The sequence below is a fragment of the Aspergillus luchuensis genome, chromosome 8 (assembly GCF_016861625.1).
Source record: "Aspergillus luchuensis IFO 4308 DNA, chromosome 8, nearly complete sequence".
Classification (NCBI taxonomy): Eukaryota; Fungi; Ascomycota; class Eurotiomycetes; order Eurotiales; family Aspergillaceae; genus Aspergillus; species Aspergillus luchuensis.
Genome location: NC_054856.1, coordinates 583,283 through 604,159, shown reverse-complemented (window position 1 = coordinate 604,159; position 20,877 = coordinate 583,283). Strand labels below are relative to the sequence as shown.

The following is a 20,877-nucleotide window of genomic DNA, read 5'->3' as shown; positions in this document are numbered from 1 at the left end:
TATTCAAAAGTCAAGGAACTATACCCATTTTACAATGCAAGATCGTAACACATCAGTTCAGTTCGAAGGGCATGAACGAGCCAAGATAAGCTGACTTGGCTCTCACGCAGAGACAACACGCAGATGATTGTCCCAAGGGGGTCGCGTGACCGTTCTGCATTCGTGGAACGCGTACACCCACCCCCAACATGATCATTTACCGATACGCAGCCGGATCATAACTCGTCTGCTCCGTTGGCTGACTATAACCCGCAGTACCCCCGTAAGCACTAAACCTCACCCTTGGCTTCCGACGTCCCTGCACCGGAGCCGCATCGGAGTACTCCTCCGCCTCATCGGCATGGTGCTGCTCCAACGAGCCAGCCCCATACGCAGGAGGGGGCGGCATCCGCTGGCTGGGGTGGTACAACGGTTCCGGGGCGTGCTGGTACAAGGGTTCTTGTTGGGGGTGATTGGCGTAATAGGGGTGGTCGGCCTCATCAGGCGGGTAGGGACCAACGCCGCCGGACATGATGCTGCTGTCGCGGTTGTGCATCTTGTAGTCGTTGAGAGCGGTACTACTGGCCATGGGGTCGTATTGGCCCAGGCGGGTTTGGCGGCGGTAAACGATGACGTCCAGAGCGGCGGCGGCGATGTGGGAGGTCGCGGCGACGATAGTGAAGGTGAAGAGGGCCTTGTAGATCCTGCAGACGCTGATGCCGGTGGAGGTGCCCCAGTAGGTTGTGTTGCAGGTCGTTAGGATGGTATGGGACATGCTCCAGCTTAGGAGGCCGAGGGCGATAAGCCAGAGGATGAGGACGATGCTGTTGGTGACGAGGTTGAGGCGCGGAGAGAGGCCATAGCAGCAGTGGGTTAGGGTGGTGAGGATATAGTTTAGGAGGGAAAAGACGGTGGCTATGAGGAGCTGATGAGTTGAGATGGTTGTTAGTGGAGTGTATAACACAGATGGTGGGTAATGCGGTTGCCTTACGATTAGGAAAGCCCACGGGAGCTTGTAATTGTTGCTATGCAGTTGATTGATGAATACGGCCAAGATAATGCCCACAATGAAGGTGGAAATCAGGCCGAACAAGCGAATGGTATGGAATGGAATCGGGGGGTATTGGGAGGGCTTGACTGATGCTCTGGACCGCATGTTGGCGATGCGCTGGGATGGAGATTATCCCAATCGCGGCGGGTGTGGGTGTGGGGTGGAATGAGATCGAGAATCCAAGTCGTCGATAAGGAATTGAGATGTCGATCCGCTGCGGAATGATTGCAGCGCGATAGATGTTAAGATATTCTCATGTACCAAATGGATGGAGGAAGGAAGAGAAGGAGAAAGTAAGGGAAGTGAGAGATGACAACAAACAGGAGAAAAGTCAAAAGGCAAACGGACGAGAGTTGCCATGCAAAGAGCAAAGCCTCGCTGTGGTGGACGATCGCGACTCCACTGCGGGTGTTGCTAAAGAAAGAAGCGGCTCGGGGGAGGATGACGCCGCTGCTGATGAATCTGCCCCGGTAACTGTGCGTGGCTCGCGGTTGGCGTCTTACCTGTGGGCCAGTGTGAAGTTTAACTTGTTCTCCAGCCTCCCCCAGGCCACCCGTTAATTTAACGTGGTAGTGATGCTGATGCTCCTGCTGATACTCCTTTTAATGATTGTTAGCATGGTATAAGTTTATTTTGGTGATTGTGGAGGACAGTTTGACACGTGCCTGACATCTGCCTAATTGGTCCATGGATCCACTCAGGAACCAGTGGGCATCTTCACTACTACTACTATTACTACTTACTACACCATATTATCTATGAATACAACCGTGCGTGATCTTGAGTTCACTTATTCATGAAAGCAGAACGCTAGAGCTTGATAGATGCATGCTGTTTTGCTTTTTAACACATCGATGAATCATTCAGTGTGCTTCATGGTTACTAGTTTGGGATAACAATACTAATGAGAAGCTCTCCACATCAAACTGTCAACAGTAGCTCTCAAATTTATCGAAAGAGCTGTTGACGCTCTAATCTAGCTGCTTCATGTCATTCGTGTTAGGTACTCCCTCACAATACACACCTGCGGGATGCCGCCACTTCACGGCATCGTGGATACAGCATTCGTATCGATCTGAAGTACTCTGCAATGGCTGTTTCGATGCATACGGTGTTGTGTCAACTCCATTCTGTCTTGTCAGGTCTTGGACATATTGAGCAATATCAGAACACTAGGACACGTTTCGCTTCCACAGTGCGAAGACGTGTCGAAGTTTAGGGCGAGCCAATGGAGGCAGTCCCTACACTGAACATGTTCAACTGCTAGCCATCCGAGGATGCAGTCTGGCGTTTGTGGAAAATTTCTGGGGCGATTTTCAAGGTCGAAATGGATCTGACATTTTGGTAGACTCGTGGGTTTCCTCAAGTTCAAGAGCTATTTTTCTTTTGATCCAGAGTGACAGAGACGGCCTAGAGCTCGCCCTTGAAACTGACGGCCTTCTACATTCTTTGCCCAAACTCACGTCTCTTGCTGTTATACACCCCGGACGGTCCTTTTCGATAAAGTATACTACTAGATTATGAGGTTCAAGCAGGCGTCCAACAGCGCAAGGAATACAATCTTGGCCCTGTCTTGTGACACAATCGTGGCATCCTCTCTCAACCGTCCGGTTTCGATTGGTCCACCATACTATTGGGGTATGTGGAAGTTACATTGTATGCCGGCTATATCATCATGCAATCATTAGGCGCTTTGCGCGGATCTGGCATTGGGAAGCAAAGAAACAATAAGATGGGCTTTATAGCAGCTGCAGGTGAAGTGGAGGGTGCATGTGATGATCTCATCTGGCACCCAGAATGGTCCGTGCACCGGTAGTGCCATGCTTGACCGCCTGTTCGCCGGTCGGCGCGAACCGATGCAGTAAACATGTCCTTACTTTCTATAATTCACTCTTCGTCTCCTCGTTTTCAGAACACTACCCTCACAAGCATGGAGTGTCTGCGTTAACCTCAACCATTCTGGGTCTATCCCACCAACACCAATCATCTCTAATACTCATTCGGCTTCTCGTGATAGACAGACGAAGATGCCGCCGCCCCGCCGCAAGAAGCCCCTTTCGCTAAGGATTCGACAATGGATTCATCGGCTTCGCACATGGCGCTCGCCGTTAAACCTACGCGGCAGCCTGACAAGACTACGGGCATTTGAGAGACACCCGGTCTGGGCTCTGGTACGCCTTTTTATCCCGTTCCCTTCGTGGAAATTCCCCGTGTCCGACGTTATGCCGGCGGCGGAAATGATCGGAAACGAAGAATTGCTTCTCCTTCGCCACGACAATATGATCGACCTGGAGAGCATACCAATCTGGCGCGTTCGCGATACTCCCTTGAGATGTTTGTATAGAATGTACGAAGCTATGGCATCTGGTGTATACGAGGTTTTAGGCACCGAAACTGAATACTTTTGGTATCAGAAGGGGTGGTCATTACAGTCGATCAGCGACCCCAGGGACGAAGATCCCGTGCGCTATGCCATCATCGCATGTCTCGTTGAGGAACTTGTCGTTGCGTTTAATTGGCGTCTAAGTCTAGGAATGCGTCGGAACCGCAAGCACATCATCCGAAAGACGGAAGACGACCCGTGGCCCCCGTATACACCGCTGATAGGTCCTGCATGGACGGGCTCTGTTCCGGCGCTCTCGGCCAGCGACCTGGACGGCCTACCCGGACGTTACATATTGGAAGGAAAACTCGTCTTAGAGGACGGCGGATTGAATAAAATCTTTGCGCGCCGCAACATCATTACGAATGTTGGCTGGCTTTATACGATCTGAACCGCAAGCCCTACGCTACCACGTTTTTTGTCTCAAAAGTAAGGGGACTATCCGCTTCACCATCTGGCGGTGTGCACGTAACTCCTTGCCAAGTACAGTCGCGAGTTCATAGCGAGCCCATTGCGCAACCCGACTGTCGGCGACAGCCCCTCAAACTACTTGGACCTGAATCATCCCGCACTTGGAGCAATTAGACCAAGTCCCTCCTGCAAGGGACTGAGATGGCTTCAAAGAAACACATCCTCGCCATAGGTTGCCTTGTAAGCAGCAGCCACACAGTTCATGGTCTCGACGTCTGGCATGACATCAAAGCCATTCTTGTTCAGCGTGCGACAGTACTCCTTATCCAGCTTACCCCCCTTCCTCTCTTTCATGAACTTGAGCATTGCAACGGCATCGGCCAGATCAAGCTCCGCTTTGCGCCCCCTCTCCGCGCAGTAGATGCGGCGCAACTTCCGCTCCAGCGCCCATTCCACAGGTGCTGCAAATACGAGCAGGGTGCCACTGGCCCAGAGGACAATGTTTTGCTTGATGGCGTCCTCCATCAGGATCTTCCGCGTCTTCTCTGTAACGAACACTCCCACATCTTCGTTGGCCCAGTCCTCCATGTAGTGAGCCTCGTTGGCGACTTCCCGGATGGACTTTTGCAACGGAACCTTGATATCCTCGTCGTTGGCCCACTCCGGGTCAAGCAGGAAGTCCATGTCCGTAGTTGTCTTTCTGTTCTTCAGGTACATCACAGAAAAAAAGCCCCCTGCCACGATCATCCGGATGGGGGCGAAGGCCATGATCATGGGATCCGTGCCGAGTTTGGCATCCAACAATCTCAACGCTAGGAGCGCGTTATGGATTAGAAACTTCCGTTAGCCCCCTGAGGTAGCACCGCGAAGAACTTACCTTTATGAAAGTCCTCCATGTCCAAATACACCTTGCGCTTTGTCATGGTTGCGCGCAGAACGGTGCTAGGACCGTTTTCTTTGGACTTGGGAGGGCAGCCGTGGTGCAATGCATGAACGGGGGGAATGTTTGTGGTTGTCCTTTGACGGAGAACCTTGGGCGGGTTGGGGGGTCCCGCACCGAGATTCTGGGGTCAAAGCTGGAGGAGGGAGGGGGGAGGATCTCTTCCCTTTTAAATAAAAAAATACTGGAACTGGCACACGGGCCGGGTTGCTTATGTCAGGTTCGTCAGGGTTGAAGTGAAGCTGGGCTTGAATGGCATTCACGATGTTGCCCTATCTCTCGCCAGGTCCCATATTGGGCTGTCTCCTGCATTTGCCTCGCATTAGTTGACACTTGTCGACTGCTTGCTCGAAGGTCGCTCGAGGACCCCGCCAAGCTGGTGAGGCGTCGAATTCCACATACCGCATCTAGACCGATCTGCGTCGGATACGTGGGTGATGCTGGATCACTGTGTATAATTCTGAACTTTTTTTTGGCTATATATCACTTGTATAGTCCAGGTTAGCGTGGGTTGCTACGCTGTACATTATAGAATATCCATCAATGTATTATAGAACGTGTACAACAAATTCGTGGATGTCTTGGTCGTGGGATGAGTCCAATTCCATCAATGCTTAACATAGACCTGGAATAAATTATTTATTATTTTCTTATCATATAGCCTACAAGCCAATATAGTAGTTATTAGTCCAAATTCATAGCGGTCAGCACACCATCAGCAGTAGCGTGATAAGCCCCGTCCCCGAGGATTTCTCCGCAGCCGAAACTGCAAAAACGCGTTATCGGGCTGCTGCCTCCGCATCGCCCTTGATACTTGAACGCTCTCTCTTCCATCATCCTACACCTGGTACCTTTTCCACATTCTCACGACAACACCAATCTTATTCCCCCTGTTGCATCATCAACAACTCCCCACCACCTCCCACCGGGATCCAACCCACACATAACTGACTACTACTACCCCTCACCCACCCCGCGCCAGCACCAACACCAACACCACCACCACCATGTCCACCTACGAAGGTAACTAATCCACACCTCCCAGTTGAAGGCTCTACCATCACACCCCCAAAACCCAATGACAAACAACTAAATAAAACCAAAAACAGTGGAACACAACACCACCGACCCCTCCACCACAACCCCCAACAACAACACCACCACCAGCAACACAACCCCCCACCGCCACCGTCGTCCCGACCTCTCAACCTTCTTCTCCGCCCTCTCAGAAATCACCCCAGACGAAGCGCGCCATCGTCCCCATGCCGTCCCCGTTCCCCGAGACGTCAGTGCAGCATTCTATTCCCTAGCCGAGGCATTGGACGTGATGCGCCGCGACGGCGGCGGCGGCGGAACAGCGATCCCCAGCGCGATCGGAGAAGTGGAAGGCGGCGATGAGAACGACCTCCTCACAACGATGATTCAGAGTCTGCTTAGCACGGCGGAAATGCCTCCTAGGGAGGTGGAGGGCGCGAGTGAGGAGTTTTGTGATAGTGCGTGGATAACCCCCCCCCCCCCAACCGTTATCCCAACAAACTTCGGATGTTTGGTATAAATTGGTTTTTTGGTTTGGCTAACTGTTTGTACTTGGTGGGTTGTGTGTAGTGCTTGATCGCGTCCCCCGCACGCAATTGAACTCTTCCCAGGTCTGCCCGATATGCAATAACCCGTTCCTGGAGGATCAGTATCCGCTTGTGGTGCGGTTGCCGTGCCATCCGACGCATTTGTTTGATTTGGAGTGCGTGAGGCCGTGGTTGAGGCTTAGGGGGACTTGTCCGCTTGATCGGACGGATTTCGCTAAGCAGGAGAGGGAGAAGGTCGAGGCGAGGAGGAAGTTGGCGGAGGAGGATGAGGAGGAGGAGTGGGATGGGATGTATGCTTGATTCGGCGTCTCATTCTTTTATGCGAAGGGTCTGTTGAGTTGGGGGCGAGTTTGAATTTGGGAGGTATAATGAGGTATGTGAGAGTGGTTTGTATGGAGTTGGGGTTGGGTGGGTGTGGAAGCGAAATGCGTGCATATAGTTTTGGGTATGGCATGGTAATATCTATTTACTGTATGTAGTGTATATTTTTGTACATGTTCACGTTATGAATGAATGGCGATGATGCTACCGCTTGTCTGCTCCATCCTTTGTGCGGATGGCCAGCTTGCCTGCCTTGTCGATGACTGCCTCCAGTCCACTACGTTCCAGCATCCCTGCGTCATCCTTCACCACTTCCCGCGCTTCTAGCTCCTCGACCATCTTTTGGTTCTCGCGGTTGCCCTCCAGCAGGAACTTCAGGCACATGACGGCGTGTTCCTTAATGTAGGGGTTGTGTGCATCGAAGTTGGTGCAGGACAGGATGGTCTCGACACCACCGTAGCGACGAATTTGGTCCTGCACTTCAGGGCATTTCCAGACAAGAGACGACAGAACAAGCACGACGAGTTTCTTGAGGTTGCGCCACTCAAATTCGGACGGATCTTCGGTAATTGGTGGTGATTCGGCCCGAGAGCCGGGGGCATCAATCGGGTCCGGATCACCGGGGTCGTATGGGCGCTCAACTGCAACCGGTGCGGGAGCCGTGTGCTGGGGCTCCTTGGAGGGGTTGTTGTGTCCCAGGTTGAGCGCGCTCAGCTGGCCCTTGGGAATGCTGGCTTCTAGCTCTTTGATTAACGTGACTAGGTCGTAGACAATCTCCCATTTGACCAACAGGTTCTTCCAGTCGTTGTTCTCTGTGAGCACAGCAAAGAACTCGAGGAATTGGTAGACACCCTCGTACACCCGCTCCATATCCCAGAGGTTCAAGGGGAAGTCCTCAGGCAAAGCCCGCCCAGCTCGGATCTGGCCCTGCAGGTAGATCAAAGCGCAAGTTTCGGGAATGATGTTGCCGCGGAAGATGGTGAAGATGTACCGGACAGTAAGGATGTCAACTCTAGAAAGCGGGGCCGGGTTTTTAGTCGCTGTTCCGTTGGGCTGGGTTGATCCTGTAACCGATGCAGGGGAGTACTTGGCTCGGAAGATATGCGTGAGAATCTTGACAACCACCGCCTGCGCGGGCGAAATGATGTCCTTGGGTTGGCCGAAATCGGAGTATGCATGAGACATCAAACCATTTCTCAAAACCGCGTCCATAATCTGAACCATCATCTTGAAGTAGAGTTCGTCGTCAGGGAGATCCCAGGCAGCGATGAAGATCAGCAGCTCGCGAAGCAGGTTCCTACCCGTCTCCTGAGTGAGCAGAATGTGACATCTGAGGGCCTGCATATTCCTCGAGCCACTTCTCTCCCCACCCTTCAAGCCGAAACTATCCACGATACCAGCCTGGATGATCATTGGCAGTGCCTCGATCTCTGCCGGGCCCAGCACGAGTGGAATATCAGTCAGGAGACCCCGCTGTTGGTCGCCTGGCCGGCCGCGATAGTCGTCGTCATCTTCATCATCCTCTTCCTCTTCTTCCTCCATACTTCCGTCTGCAACAGCCTCCAGGCTTCGCGAGTCATCGTCACCGACCGTGCCTGCATCACCAGTGTCGTAGTCCTGATCACCGTCGCCAATCTGCGAGCTCTCCTGCAACCGGGCCATCAATTCGTCTTTAGCCTCCTGGAGAGTTTCTGCCGCTGACTGTGCCGAACGCGGCATGCTCATATCTTCCTCCATCACTGTCGCATCGCCACCCGAAAGCGCACCGTAATCTCCAAGATCGGGAAGATCGGTCCAGCAGACACGTGGGAATCCAGCCGTTGCGCTGCGATCAATCGTGACAATTGCTTTCTTGCGAGGCGGCTCATCTTCTGGCAGAGCAGGAGGTAGGTCCTTAGCCCTGTCCTGGAGATCAGACCATCCATCAACCTTTGCTCCGAGTATGGCGGTAAGAGCGGCGCGAATCTCCTTCACCTGTTCTGGATCCTTCCCCATTTCCTGTATGGCAGTCAAATCGCGTCCGAGCAGCTTTTCCATGTGATCCTTGATGTTAGCAAGAAGCAACATGGCTGCCTCTTCCTTGATGGTGGCAGGCTCTCTCGGGAAGTTTGAGATGGTTTCCAAGAGCAGATCCTCTGCTGTTTGATCGTAAAGAGCCCTTATCGGGGGATTTACTATCCTCTCTCCGGTCTTTACAATGGGCGCCATTCCTTCCTGCTGACTGCAAGCGGGGTCAAGGGGCTCCCTGGGCTGGATAATGTTCGAGTCACCAGTTGAGTGGTACCCAAACAAATCTAACCATAGCACCATCTTGCGTTGTTCGTTGTGCATGATGAAATTATGCAAGAACTGCAAGCAGGTGATGAGGAGACGCTTGTAAAGGTTAACAACCTTTTGCCAGCGCTCTTCGTTCCTTGCATTCGTCTCCCCGTCAAACCCTCGCGCGGTTACTCTAACGCAAGTATCTACCAGGGCTAAGATTCTCTGATCGAAGCCTTTCTCCGCCGCCATGTTCTGCGCCTTCTTCGTGGTGGCGAGGAGGTTACGGGCAATCGTACAGAGATCATTTAGGCGCTCAATGTCCTTGACTAGCGAAAAGTAATTGTAGGCTATTAGGTTGGAAGAGGAATGATCGTAATTTGCCGTCGGGGGGCTCTTCCATGCAAACGATTGGGATTCGAGGACCGGGATCGCCTTCGTCAGTACGTCTGTAAAGCCTTGCCAGATATCCGGTGATAGGCCAAGGTTATGTCTGTTACACGAGAAAATGGTCAGTATGCGGGAGTGGAAGTAGGTGGCGGAGAGACAGTGGGCCACTGGACAGTGACTCCGATCCAAGACAAGAAATAAACATCGTCGTACCTGACATCGCTCTCCTGGTGTGTCTTGTATAGAATCTGCTTCCCGGCAGAGAGCATATGTTCTAAGCGTTTGTCGTCAATCATCCCGCGGGTTTCGTAGTGGCTCAAGGTCCCCGTCAAAATGACCTTCAACATGAGCTCCGCGGGGGTGCATTTCGGCTTGATCTCCGCTGCCGTGCGGTCGGCCATTTTTGAAGATGCTTGTGAAAACTCGTGGCACAAGCAGCTATCCAGCGTTGACCGCGCAATTTATAGTCGGGAGGGGTGTGGGAATAACGACAATGAGGGACACTCGGTGGAGAAAGAATCATTGAACCGTCGAGGGGAATTTTTCCGGCTCCGTCCCGGCAACTGCCTTTTCGGGTAATCTTACAAGGTACATGCACGAGGGCCAGTGAATGTGAAGCTTTCTAATTTAGCGAGTCATAATTTATATACATAGTGATGTTAGCAAAATATCTACTTATACCACCTTCGGTCGAACGGCTAAACCCAAAACATGACGCAGATTGTTCCAAAATCCCAGATCATAGATGTTGTCAATCTCCTTCATACTTTTCACCTGAACCCACCTCCGGTCTATGGGTGCGTCCCTGTTGCTCGGCTGCTTGATCTCATTGGAATCCCGCGATAGCAAGCATCCTTCCTTAGGCGGCTCACCATCGGTCAGTATGAGTACCTGATCACTACTCACTGGCCAAAAGGACTGAGCACTCTGGTACTCGGCCAACAAGGGTGAGCTGCCATAGATTTCGGCCTTGCTAGATTTGTAAGCCATGCCATCTGCAACCTCTTCTTTCCAGTCTGACCACTTTGAGCTTTCGTTGGTTGTCATACCAGCCCAGATCAAGTAGGTGTGGTACACCAGAAAGGCTGCCGCCAATGGGGCTGTCATGGTCATCAGCAAGGTAATAGCACCAATGCGAATATCGGCAGCGATAACTACAGCCCATATGTTGCAAAATCCAGTCCATGTTTGCCGAGTCGTCCGCAAAGGTGAGCCCGGTGGTATCAATCTGTCGTATGTTTGATACAGGAGAGTGTATCCCAGACATGAGCCGTAGATCAGCATGAGACATAGTGACAAGATCATGGAGAGAAAATAGTGGTAGTTGTGAAGTCCGACACAGTTCATGAGCCAAACACAGTGATGGTCATGCCGTGCAACGCAAGCTTTGCAGATGCTGCAGTGTTTACTTCGTGCCGGCTTGACAATATGACATGTGCGACAACGCTGTCCGGGGTGGAATATGACCTTATCGTATGGATAGCGTTCCTTTTCAACTGTGTAATTTTTTGGGGTGATGAATGACTTGGTGGTAACGCTTGCATACAGCAAAACGTAGGGCATGGTGGCAATGATCGGAATCCATATATGGTGGACGGTGGTGATCCTAGGCCAAGCAGTTGGGATGAACATACATTGCCCTGCAATCATAAGGGAAGAGAAGAATATCTGATAATCAGAGTTAGAGGAGGCCGTTGGATATTAGACACATGGACTAACAAGGATCAACGGGTGATTTTCGTGCAGAATGTAACTACCAGAACAAGACCAGCAGTGAGACAGCCAGCCATTCAGTAGCCAATTGTCAAGGTAAAGAAGCCCATTAGGGATGTGTATCCAAAGAGCCCTATACAGCCAACCAATGGGAGTTTTGCTACAGGAAGCATCGATCAGTCACTGACCTTACAACGAAATGCTGCAGCCTACCGAAACGCAGGGAGTCTCCCAAATAGCGCCACGAAAACAAACCCAGATATCCCAAGGATCACAAGTGCAATAGTTCTTATGGCTCCCATCGTTATAGGTTCTTGATCGTATCTTTGGGGAATTTCTTTGGATCAGTCTATTGTCTCCCTCGCCTTGTTAGTATGGGGCAAAATCGTAGTCGGAGGAGTAATGCAGGCCAGAGCTATGAAAAGAAGATAATGCCACCCTGTCGCTTAGACCAGAGCTGGCATCATCAGTTGACAGGCTTTGGCGCGCCTGCTTGCAACCACTATCGCCATGTTGCTGAAGCTGCCGCCCAAGTGTCCACCGGGTATTTATTTTCGAGTAACAAACACGTGACGTAATTGCCTAAAGGGGAAAAAATGAGCGTTGCTATTGAACATCATGGTTTGGATCCATTCAGATTAACCTTGCCTGTACTCTCGTCCTTAACTTTGATTGTGACCTGAATTTTTGCATAGATTTCATTTATATCGATGACGCTAGTCCTCTTTCTGAATAATCGATACCTTCACATGCACACTCTATCTGTGGTTTAACTTCCTTGACGCGCGGACACGTGAACACGTGATAACGTGTTTCTGTATACCTGCGGGTCTACAACTAAAAACGTTCGCGCTTTTGACCTGCCGATTATAATGACTGAAACGAGCACTACAGGAAACAGTGGTGTATCAGGAGAGGCAACAACGCCCCTTTTTCAAGGGAAGCACTTCTGGTTGTCTCACAACATCCCCCAGAGGAGATGGTTCAAGGAATTGATTGAGGTACTACAACTATGCATCACTAGTATGAACGCGTGACTGATTTATCTATGGAAAAACGGCGGCACTATACGGCTGCTAGAGAAGGATGCAGATATTAGATTGGTTGATCATAAGAGAAAGAACTTACCCTCTGACACGTGAGATTTCCTCCCATTTCCATCCTTGGCTCACTTGTGTTATCGCATCGCTGGAAACTAGTGCATACTATTTCAGGCCTCTATCATCCAGTGGACACTTACAAGCTATAGGTACTCTTTCAAGTATGTCGAAGACTCACACCGCCGGGGACAGCTACAGAATCTAGAGGATTATAGAGCTGGGCCTTCTGAAGCACGCCCCGTAGGGGCTACCAACATTCCCACCAGAGGCCACAAGATCCCCTATACTCTTGAAGATGACCAGTTGCTCTGGGATTGGATGCAACCCCACGAGAGAAACCCTAAGGCTTCCATTAGAGGAAATAAGATCTATCAAGAGCTGGCCGAGAAGGTATCAAGAACCACCTCTGAGCTGTGAAGATACAAGCATACTAAGTGTCATTTGCTAGCATCCAAGGCACACGTATCAATCATATCGGGATCGGTACCTCAAAAGGCTCAAGGGGCATCCACGCCCTGGTGGCATGCCAGAATCAACAGAACAACCTGCACCTAATGAGCCCTCCAATTTAGCTACTCGCGCAGTCCAGTCTGAGCCTCGAGGAGGAACTACACCGAGGGCTGCATCTACTGCTATCCAAACAAATGACAAGAAGAGGAAACGGGTTTCCGAGGATACTCCTGAGGAAGGAAATGTAGACAATTCCAACAAGCCCAGTCTGAAGAAACGAGCTACCGAAGTCAATATCAACCTTCCAGACCCTTTCATCTCCGAACCTCAAACAAAAGTGGCTGCAGTATCACATTCAGCGACAGCTTCCAACGGGCAAAGACCAAGTCCTGGGGCAAAAGAGGCGAGAGAACGCGGGGCCACTCTGGAATCAGAAGCTCCAGCTAAAGAGCCACACCAGCCTTCACAGCCAGACCCCCTGTTTCTGGGGTTCCCATTTTTGCCTTCTGATGATGAGCCTGAAGAGGAAGATATGGAGCAGGATATCGACGCATGGATTGATGAGCGACTTCGTACCGGAAAGGCTCAGCATGAGGAACAAATACATCAAGCACTGCGGTGCACCAGCATGGATCCAGAATTAGCTGACAGGGTCCTGGCTATCCTAGTAGAAGGGAAACCTATACCGGATGATATGCCCGGTGTTTGGACACCTGAAGATGATAAATGCATAGAAGGAAATGAGAGTCGAGGCATCCAACGAGTCATGGAGAAGCATGGGACGGAGGCCTTCAACAATCGCTGGGAGTACCTCAGCATGGTCAGAGAGGCCGGTCTTCTGGATACCCTATGAATAGAACTGCCGCAATTTCAATATTCCGGAACCGCGAACTAGTAAATAATAATGTACATGGATCCTGAAACGCTCAAAAGAGACACCAAGATAAAAACCCGGAAATCACATGATCCCAAAGAGCAATATTGCGAATGAGTTCGCGAAGACCTGATGCAGCTGGCCCAGTTCCGTTGTATGCCGGTCTTGGTTCTCTTCAAGCTGGAGAACTCTATGGGGGTCCATGTCGAGACTAGCCCAGGCCATTGTCTTACACTTAGGTAGTCTTGAACCAGTAGTTGAAACTTCAAAAACACCATATATGCTTGCTCCTTCAGGACTACTTTGCAATTGCGCCTGTCGTAAATTGGACGATGATAGATGAAGAACCCGAACCTCAACGAATGGATAATTCAGCCCTCCTTGAAGACCCTGATGAGAGTGATTAGCATATGCTCATATTACGAGGCAATGAATGAGGATGACTTACAAATGTGATTCATAGAATCGAAGCATCTTGCTGCAAGTTAGCGCCGACAAAGAACCGCGGATCCCAGATAACTCACCTTCTTCGGGCACTTGTCGTAGCACATCTCTAAGCTGACCTTTGATTTTCTACCATTCTTCCAGCTGATAAACGCAAGCAGATTTGACGTTCCGGGTTGCCGTATGATCGTCTCCACGGTGTCGACCTCTTTCTCCCAATTGCGAGATGAAGGAACCCATGTGGATGTGTCGTCGCTTTCACCTTCATCGGCCTGCTCTTTTTCTGGTGACTCTGTCGTTGTTTCAGCCCGTGACTTGCGGCGTCTCTTGGGCTCGGGGGTTTTCTCGGGGACGGACTTCGGAGGTCTTCCCATCGACTTGCGCTTCTTTGTCTGCGGTTGTGGCTTTTCAGGACGGCCCCCCAGGACTCGAAAGTACTCCTCAACTATATCCTTCGCGCCTTCTCTGTAAACGATCCCGTCAGCATTGTTGAAGTTGTAGTGAGCGACGTCCAGTGTCATACAGTAGATTCTCTTCTGGCTCCCATGTCATGTCAGCGGGGTCATCGTAGCCCTGCCACTTGACTTGTAGAAGGAGGTCGCCCTACCAGATCATTAGCCAAAGTATGTTCTCTCGGTGTCAATTGAACAGGTGTATATAAAGAAAGTCGCGCACCTTCTTGGCCCAGTCATGATTCATAATCTTCTCAACAGCGTATCTGTTCACGTCAATCCCTGCTTGCGACAAGGTCGCACGCGCGCAAGCTTACACATCCTCTTCTTCCTCATCCTCGTCTTCGTCCTCATCGTCAGCCTTAGTGGCATCCTTTGTTGACCGAGCATCGTTATAGGGAATCGACTCGCCACTCGACGACTCGTCATCGGAAATGTCAGGAAGCGGCGCTGTAGTATGGTTAGTTTGACGGTCGATCTCGAAGGTAGCATAGATGCATCAGTTTGCGGCTACTTACGGGGCATTGTCCTGAAGGAAGCAAAGCTGAGAAGTCGGGAAAACAACTTGGCGGATTTCGCAAGAGATTAGCCCACGGATCAATAGGATCACAGAGTGAATGACAAAGAAATAAACATTAGCGATGAGGCGACAATTAGTGTAGCTGGTGGTGAAGCCGCTTTGGACGCAGATGAAATGCCGAGTCGCGCGGGCGCGCGGTGGGAAAACCACGCTATACCTGATATAGAAAGCAGCTCACTAGCCCGCTTTGGACATCTCCAGAATTTCGAATTGCAAGTGTGCCTCCAAGTCCCTCCGCCGTCCGGTCCTCTGCCTTCCCCCCATCGCTCCGATCAACTTCCTGGGAGTCTACTCGATCCGTTGACTCCTATCATTGACCCCCTTGCCGGCTTTTATTTTCCGACTCTCTGAAGTGGGATTTCTGCCAAGTGGCAGACCGTCAAAATGGCGATGCGTATGTTGCAGATACCCCTCACTCGGTATCAACTATACTAACGTTCTTTGGCCTCTTTTGCAGAGCTTGATCTTTCTCAAGGTGGGACCTTTGACAGCTCCGGACTTGCTTCGACTTCGATATCGATATCTGTTACTAACTATTACATCAGCTTCTGTGATGAAGGATGAACAGGGTCGGCCATTCATCGTCGTTAGGGAGTACGTTCCGATCTTCGACTCATATCAACACAAAATGGACGGTTTCTTTCAGGGCAGGTGGCTAATCCGGTTCTACAACACAGTCAAGGAAAGAAGAAGAGACAGCATGGCACGGATGCGGTGAAGTCACACATTGTTGCCGCTAAGACGGTCGCCAGCATCGTCAAGACCTCCCTGGTACGGACCGTCACCGGACTGGCAAAAATAAGCAGTATTCTGATGGATTTATAGGGTCCCCGTGGTCTCGACAAGATTCTGATCTCCCCTGATGGAGATATTACCGTTACGAACGATGGTGCCACTATTCTCGGCCAGGTTTGTCCTTCACCATCAGCCGCTACACTCGAGAATATCTCTGACCTGTTGATGCTGGAAAGATGGAAATCACGAACAACGTCGCCAAGCTTCTTGTTGAGCTGTCCAAGTCTCAAGATGAGGAAATCGGTGATGGAACGACAGGTGTCGTTGTGTTGGCTGCGGCTATGCTAGAACAGGCGGCCGAGCTCATCGACAAGGGCATCCACCCTATTCGGATCGCAGACGGTTACGACCAGGCTTGCGAAATCGCCATTGCGGAACTCGACAAGATCAGTGATGTGATTCCCTTCACCAAGGAGGACACTTCGAACCTGCTCAAGGTTGCCAAGACCAGTCTGGGTAGCAAGATGTACGAGGCTTTCTCCGTTTGCCCCTTGGGCCCTGCATGCTGACCCTGGTACAGTGTTTCCAAGTCTCACGACCAGTTTGCGAATATCGCTATCGATGCAGTTCTCTCCGTGGCCGATCTCGAGCGCAAGGATGTCGATTTCGAGCTGATCAAGGTTGACGGCAAGGTTGGAGGTGCCCTCGAGGACTCCCTACTCGTGAAGGGTGTCATTGTCGACAAAGATTTCTCCCACCCCCAGATGCCCGACGAGGTTCGGGATGCCAAATTGGCTATCCTGACCTGCCCGTTTGAGCCCCCGAAGCCCAAGACCAAGCACAAGCTCGACATCACATCAGTTGAGGAGTTCAAGAAGTTGCAAGAGTATGAGCGGGAGAAGTTCACAGAGATGATCCAGAAATTGAAGGACTCTGGCGCCAACTTGGTCATCTGCCAGTGGGGTTTCGACGATGAGGCCAACCACCTTCTGCTCCAGAACAAGCTCCCCGCCGTTCGCTGGGTCGGTGGCCCTGAGATCGAACTGATTGCCATCGCGACCAACGGTCGTATCGTTCCTCGTTTCGAGGATCTGAGCTCGGAGAAACTCGGAACCGCAGGTCGTGTTCGTGAGATGACCTTCGGTACCACTCGGGAGAAGATGCTCGTCATTGAGGATTGCGCCAACAGCCGTGCTGTGACGGTGTTTGTTCGTGGAAGCAACAAGATGGTAAGTTCGAAGAGATCGAGGAGATATGAGGGGACATGTGCAGGATGCTGACCCTCTCTTAGATCATTGATGAGGCCAAGCGTTCGCTCCACGATGCTCTCTGCGTCGTGCGTAACTTGGTCCGTGACAACCGTGTTGTCTACGGTGGTGGTGCTGCTGAGATTGCTTGCTCCATCGCTGTTGAGGATGCCGCTGTCAAGGTATGTCGATGTCCATAGAATATGCGTCTAATTGCATGCTAATGTCATGTCAACAGAGCCCCGGAATTGAACAATATGCCATGCGCGCCTTCGCTGACGCTTTGGACGCCATTCCGATGGCACTTGCTGAGAACTCTGGTCTCAGCCCTATTGAGACCCTGGCTTCGATCAAGTCTCGCCAGGTCAAGGAGAACAACACCCGCCTTGGTGTGGACTGCATGATGACCGGCAACAACGGTTCGTATAAGGCATTCCTTGAAACCCCTGGCATATTTGCTAATTATCCATCTATAGACATGAGAGAGCACTTCGCCATCGATCCCCTGATCGGAAAGAAACAGCAGCTGTTGCTTGCTACTCAGCTCTGCCGTATGGTCCTCAAGGTGAGTCGTCCAACCAGTCTTCTCCTGTTTGTCCTGGAAACGCAGCTAACTCGAACTGAAACAGATCAACAATGTCATCATTGCGGGCGACGAGGACCAGGAATTCTAGATTTCTTCTGTATACAGGTTTTTTTTGTTTCGATGGCTAAAAGTGACACAAACACTGGCGTTGCAGTCATGCGGAATCGATGATACTACATATAGTTCTTGCAGGTAATCAATCAGTCTTGGTGGTGCTATGGACGATAAACATAGCAGTTACATAGAATCAGTGAAATGACAGAAATGACATTCAACCAGTTCCGGAGTAGATGTAGGAGAAGGAGGTAGCAAAGCCCTAAGAAACAGAACAAAGGGCCAAAGAATGGTGGGTTAGCTACTAAATGAGGCTGAAATAGAAGTGAGTGGACGAAAGTAGTAGTTGTGATGTAGTGACATTTATCTTAGAATAAAAGTAACCTGGACATCTCAACACTATTTCGAAAATACTATCTTCTAGTCGTCCTTATCTAAGTAACAAAATACTACTAATAAGTAGTTTCACTAACTAGGCTTTATATACTATAGTAACTCACCATGGAGTTAGCATTGTAGTTGGATTTACCGACAGACAAATATCACGCGCTCAGCTTCTATACTATATGGAACTATGAAGTCACTGTATCTCACCCCACTCCCTCCATACTACTCGTGAATCATACATGGACTATCATGATTGTTGAATCTCAGTATCAAACCTCCCCCATGCTCACCTCCCCCCGTCTCCCGAGGACGGAAGATACCGCAACTTCGTATACGATAATCACATCCTTATCAGACCTCTCACACACTGAACACAAAGGAATCGGGCGTATCTTGCTCGATTAACCAAATCCACTTAATCAAAGGTAAGTTATCTGGCCAAGAGAGACACCCGGAAAGCGGAAGGGGGGAAAGGGAAGGGAACATATCCGCCCGAGGCGGATAATGCACCTACATCATAGTGAAAGTGCGCGGCCCGCCACCCCAACCAGCCAGCCGCCCGCCTGTGCCAACCGATGGAAGCCTTCAAATCAAGATAAGGAAAGAATGGTAACTTTGAGAGTCAAAGTGTATTGCATATCGGTTTGTTAGATCACGAGAGTTTAAATAGCTGCGTTGGTCCACGTCACATCGGTGTTGGATTGTTCATTCTTCAAACTTCAATTTCTTTACTACTTATCTGTATACTCTGGATCACATATATATATATATGATATATTGGTTGCCACTACTTACTTACTTATCTTTCTATATATAACTTCGGTCTACTACTACTACTATCAATATGGGATCAAACGACGAATCATCGTGGCGCCGCCTGAGCGTCGGTATTGTTGGTGGTGGTATTGGTGGTATGGCAGCGGCCATCTCGCTCCGTCGAGCAGGTCACGATGTGACTATCTATGAGCGTCATGATTTCGCGGGTGAAGTTGGAGCATCGATTTCGTGCGCGGCGAATGGAACTCGCTGGTTACACGAATGGGGAGTCGATGTTGCTAAGGGCGATCCGGTCATTCTGCGCAAGTTGATCAACCGGGACTGGAAGACCGGAGAGCCTGTTAGTGTGTATGATTTGGGGGACTATGAGAAGCGTTGGGGATATGTTTATAACATGTTCCATCGGCAGTATATGCATGCGATGTTGAAGGACTGTGCTATGCAGGAGGAGGGCCAGGGAACACCTGCGAAGCTGAAGGTCAATTTTCAGGTTCGTCGCGACATACGCTATTTTTTTGCTCTCGGGAGTAAGGTCCGCATTATATAGCTTGGCATGCTAATGTTGAGAACTATATACAGTGCAAAGATATTGATCTGAATTCCGGAGTGATCACCTTTGCCAACGGGGAGACTGCCCAGCATGACTTGATAGTTGGTGCTGATGGAATCGGCTCGGTTGTCCGTGGTGTTATTGGTATTCATCCTGAAAGAAAGCCTGCAGCCTCCAGCTGTCTGCATACTAATGTAACGACGGAGGAGGCTGTTCGGCTGGGTCTGGTCGATTACTCGAAGGACAGTGCGCTTGAGTACTGGGGTGGCCAGGAAGGCAAATGGGATAAGATCGTGCTCTCGCCTTGTAACGGTGGTCGCTTGCTGTCGTACTATTGTTTCTTCCCTCGCGAGATGGGAGACTATGCAAACCAGACCTGGGGTGGCGAAGACCGTCCCGTCGAGGAACTTCTCGCGCCTTATCCTCATCTCGATCGCCAGGTCTTCTCGCACCTTGCAATTGGCAAGGAAATCAGACCATGGCGTCTCTGGGTGCAGTGAGTACCCAACTAATACACTCTCACGGTCGCTTGGAAGTTGTTTGCGCTAACGGTGGGCAGTCAACCATACCCATATATCTCCCGCAACATGGTTTGCCTTCTCGGTGATGCAGGGCACCCGGTATGTTTTGACCTACGGATTTGAACAATAGACAGTATTGACTAACGCATCCCACTGCAGATGATGCCCCATCAGAGCCAGGGTGCCTGCATGGCAATCGAAGACGCTGCGGCCTTGGGAATTATCTTCAGCAGGGCGCACTTCAAGGGCGATGTCGCCGATGCGCTGTCGATCTACCAGGAAATCCGATTGCCCCGGGCCACCAAGGTTCAGTCAGCTTCGGCGAAGGCAGCATATAATATCAACGAGCGCATTGGTAAGCGAGGTTCACGATGCTAAAGTAGCGAAGATACTGGCCCTAACTATTCTCTCCAGGTTTCTCTAGCAATACCGACACCGCCACCTATAAGGTTGAGGATGAGAAGAAGAAACTGACCATTGAGGAGATGAATGCGTAAGTTTTCTTTTAGCCCATTTGATTTGATTCTGGTACCATTTTCTACGTCCAGACTCTGACGATCAAACCAGATATGACATGCACAGAGACATCGAGGAAGTTGTCGCCATGCGAAGGGGGCTGCCGCACACAGACAAATTCATCAGAGGGCTACCAGTCGGCTTGAAGCTAGGAAACGGGGTAGTTGTCGGGGAGAAAGAGACTAGCTCATTCCAGCCTCGGATTTGAGTACAGCATGCGGCATGCTAGTGTTTTGGGGGCGCAGCATTAGTTTCGCGCCGGTGGAGGAGTTCTTTCTTTTGGCGTTGTATTGTACCTAGCGTGATCATGATCTGAGATTGTACTTGAGCAGCTGATAGCATTTATCTACTATGGGTTAGTGTGACACGTACGGGGCAACCTTTTGGGCCTTCTCGGATGCGACTTTCACATCACTGCATTGACAGAACATGTGCCCGACCCTGGAAGTATTGAAGTTCTGTTTTTGTTCGTTTTGTTATGAAAGATTCCACGCATAGTATACCATCCTACTGGCCGAAACCATCACAATGTGCAGAGTTCCGATTCGGCGAAGACTGTGATGGCGCTCCATAG

General features: G+C 50.6%; 10 protein-coding genes across 10 annotated transcripts; 5 read left to right on the top strand and 5 right to left on the bottom strand.

Annotated features, from left to right (window-relative positions):
- Positions 1-196: 196 nt before the first annotated feature.
- Positions 197-1,135, bottom strand: AKAW2_80207S (uncharacterized protein; the record flags this gene model as incomplete). The annotated part of the gene is made up of 2 exons (XM_041681202.1): positions 197-904; positions 971-1,135. The coding sequence occupies 2 exons, from the start codon at positions 1,133-1,135 to the stop codon at positions 197-199; spliced, it is 873 nt and encodes a 290-aa protein (XP_041548168.1).
- Positions 1,136-3,057: 1,922 nt separating this feature from the next.
- Positions 3,058-3,804, top strand: AKAW2_80206A (uncharacterized protein; the record flags this gene model as incomplete). Its single annotated transcript, XM_041681201.1, has 1 exon — positions 3,058-3,804. The coding sequence occupies one exon, from the start codon at positions 3,058-3,060 to the stop codon at positions 3,802-3,804; it is 747 nt and encodes a 248-aa protein (XP_041548167.1).
- A 227-nt stretch (positions 3,805-4,031) lies between these two features.
- On the bottom strand, positions 4,032-4,747 carry AKAW2_80205S (uncharacterized protein; the record flags this gene model as incomplete). The annotated part of the gene is made up of 2 exons (XM_041681199.1): positions 4,032-4,636; positions 4,702-4,747. The coding sequence occupies 2 exons, from the start codon at positions 4,745-4,747 to the stop codon at positions 4,032-4,034; spliced, it is 651 nt and encodes a 216-aa protein (XP_041548166.1).
- A 1,024-nt stretch (positions 4,748-5,771) lies between these two features.
- AKAW2_80204A (uncharacterized protein) lies at positions 5,772-6,647 on the top strand (the record flags this gene model as incomplete). The annotated part of the gene is made up of 3 exons (XM_041681198.1): positions 5,772-5,787; positions 5,874-6,257; positions 6,370-6,647. 3 exons carry the CDS (start codon positions 5,772-5,774, stop codon positions 6,645-6,647), a joined length of 678 nt encoding a protein of 225 aa, XP_041548165.1.
- Positions 6,648-6,872: 225 nt separating this feature from the next.
- Positions 6,873-9,718, bottom strand: CTR86 (Ataxin-10 homo-association domain-containing protein; the record flags this gene model as incomplete). The annotated part of the gene is made up of 2 exons (XM_041681197.1): positions 6,873-9,420; positions 9,531-9,718. 2 exons carry the CDS (start codon positions 9,716-9,718, stop codon positions 6,873-6,875), a joined length of 2,736 nt encoding a protein of 911 aa, XP_041548164.1.
- A 274-nt stretch (positions 9,719-9,992) lies between these two features.
- On the bottom strand, positions 9,993-11,332 carry SWF1 (DHHC family palmitoyltransferase; the record flags this gene model as incomplete). Its single annotated transcript, XM_041681196.1, has 3 exons — positions 9,993-10,985; positions 11,037-11,190; positions 11,244-11,332. 3 exons carry the CDS (start codon positions 11,330-11,332, stop codon positions 9,993-9,995), a joined length of 1,236 nt encoding a protein of 411 aa, XP_041548163.1.
- A 1,116-nt stretch (positions 11,333-12,448) lies between these two features.
- On the top strand, positions 12,449-13,433 carry AKAW2_80201A (putative transcription factor Rap1; the record flags this gene model as incomplete). The annotated part of the gene is made up of 2 exons (XM_041681195.1): positions 12,449-12,520; positions 12,579-13,433. The coding sequence occupies 2 exons, from the start codon at positions 12,449-12,451 to the stop codon at positions 13,431-13,433; spliced, it is 927 nt and encodes a 308-aa protein (XP_041548162.1).
- Positions 13,434-13,825: 392 nt separating this feature from the next.
- AKAW2_80200S (chromo domain-containing protein) lies at positions 13,826-14,875 on the bottom strand (the record flags this gene model as incomplete). The annotated part of the gene is made up of 7 exons (XM_041681194.1): positions 13,826-13,844; positions 13,903-13,928; positions 13,979-14,363; positions 14,422-14,501; positions 14,574-14,616; positions 14,668-14,800; positions 14,869-14,875. The coding sequence occupies 7 exons, from the start codon at positions 14,873-14,875 to the stop codon at positions 13,826-13,828; spliced, it is 693 nt and encodes a 230-aa protein (XP_041548161.1).
- A 439-nt stretch (positions 14,876-15,314) lies between these two features.
- On the top strand, positions 15,315-17,586 carry CCT5 (chaperonin-containing T-complex subunit CCT5; the record flags this gene model as incomplete). Its single annotated transcript, XM_041681193.1, has 11 exons — positions 15,315-15,324; positions 15,388-15,405; positions 15,476-15,524; positions 15,608-15,701; positions 15,756-15,839; positions 15,902-16,191; positions 16,246-16,894; positions 16,957-17,094; positions 17,151-17,331; positions 17,389-17,477; positions 17,542-17,586. The coding sequence occupies 11 exons, from the start codon at positions 15,315-15,317 to the stop codon at positions 17,584-17,586; spliced, it is 1,647 nt and encodes a 548-aa protein (XP_041548160.1).
- A 1,197-nt stretch (positions 17,587-18,783) lies between these two features.
- Positions 18,784-20,511, top strand: AKAW2_80198A (FAD-dependent oxidoreductase; the record flags this gene model as incomplete). The annotated part of the gene is made up of 6 exons (XM_041681192.1): positions 18,784-19,206; positions 19,296-19,762; positions 19,826-19,886; positions 19,947-20,142; positions 20,202-20,280; positions 20,355-20,511. 6 exons carry the CDS (start codon positions 18,784-18,786, stop codon positions 20,509-20,511), a joined length of 1,383 nt encoding a protein of 460 aa, XP_041548159.1.
- Between the last annotated feature and the right edge of the window lie 366 nt (positions 20,512-20,877).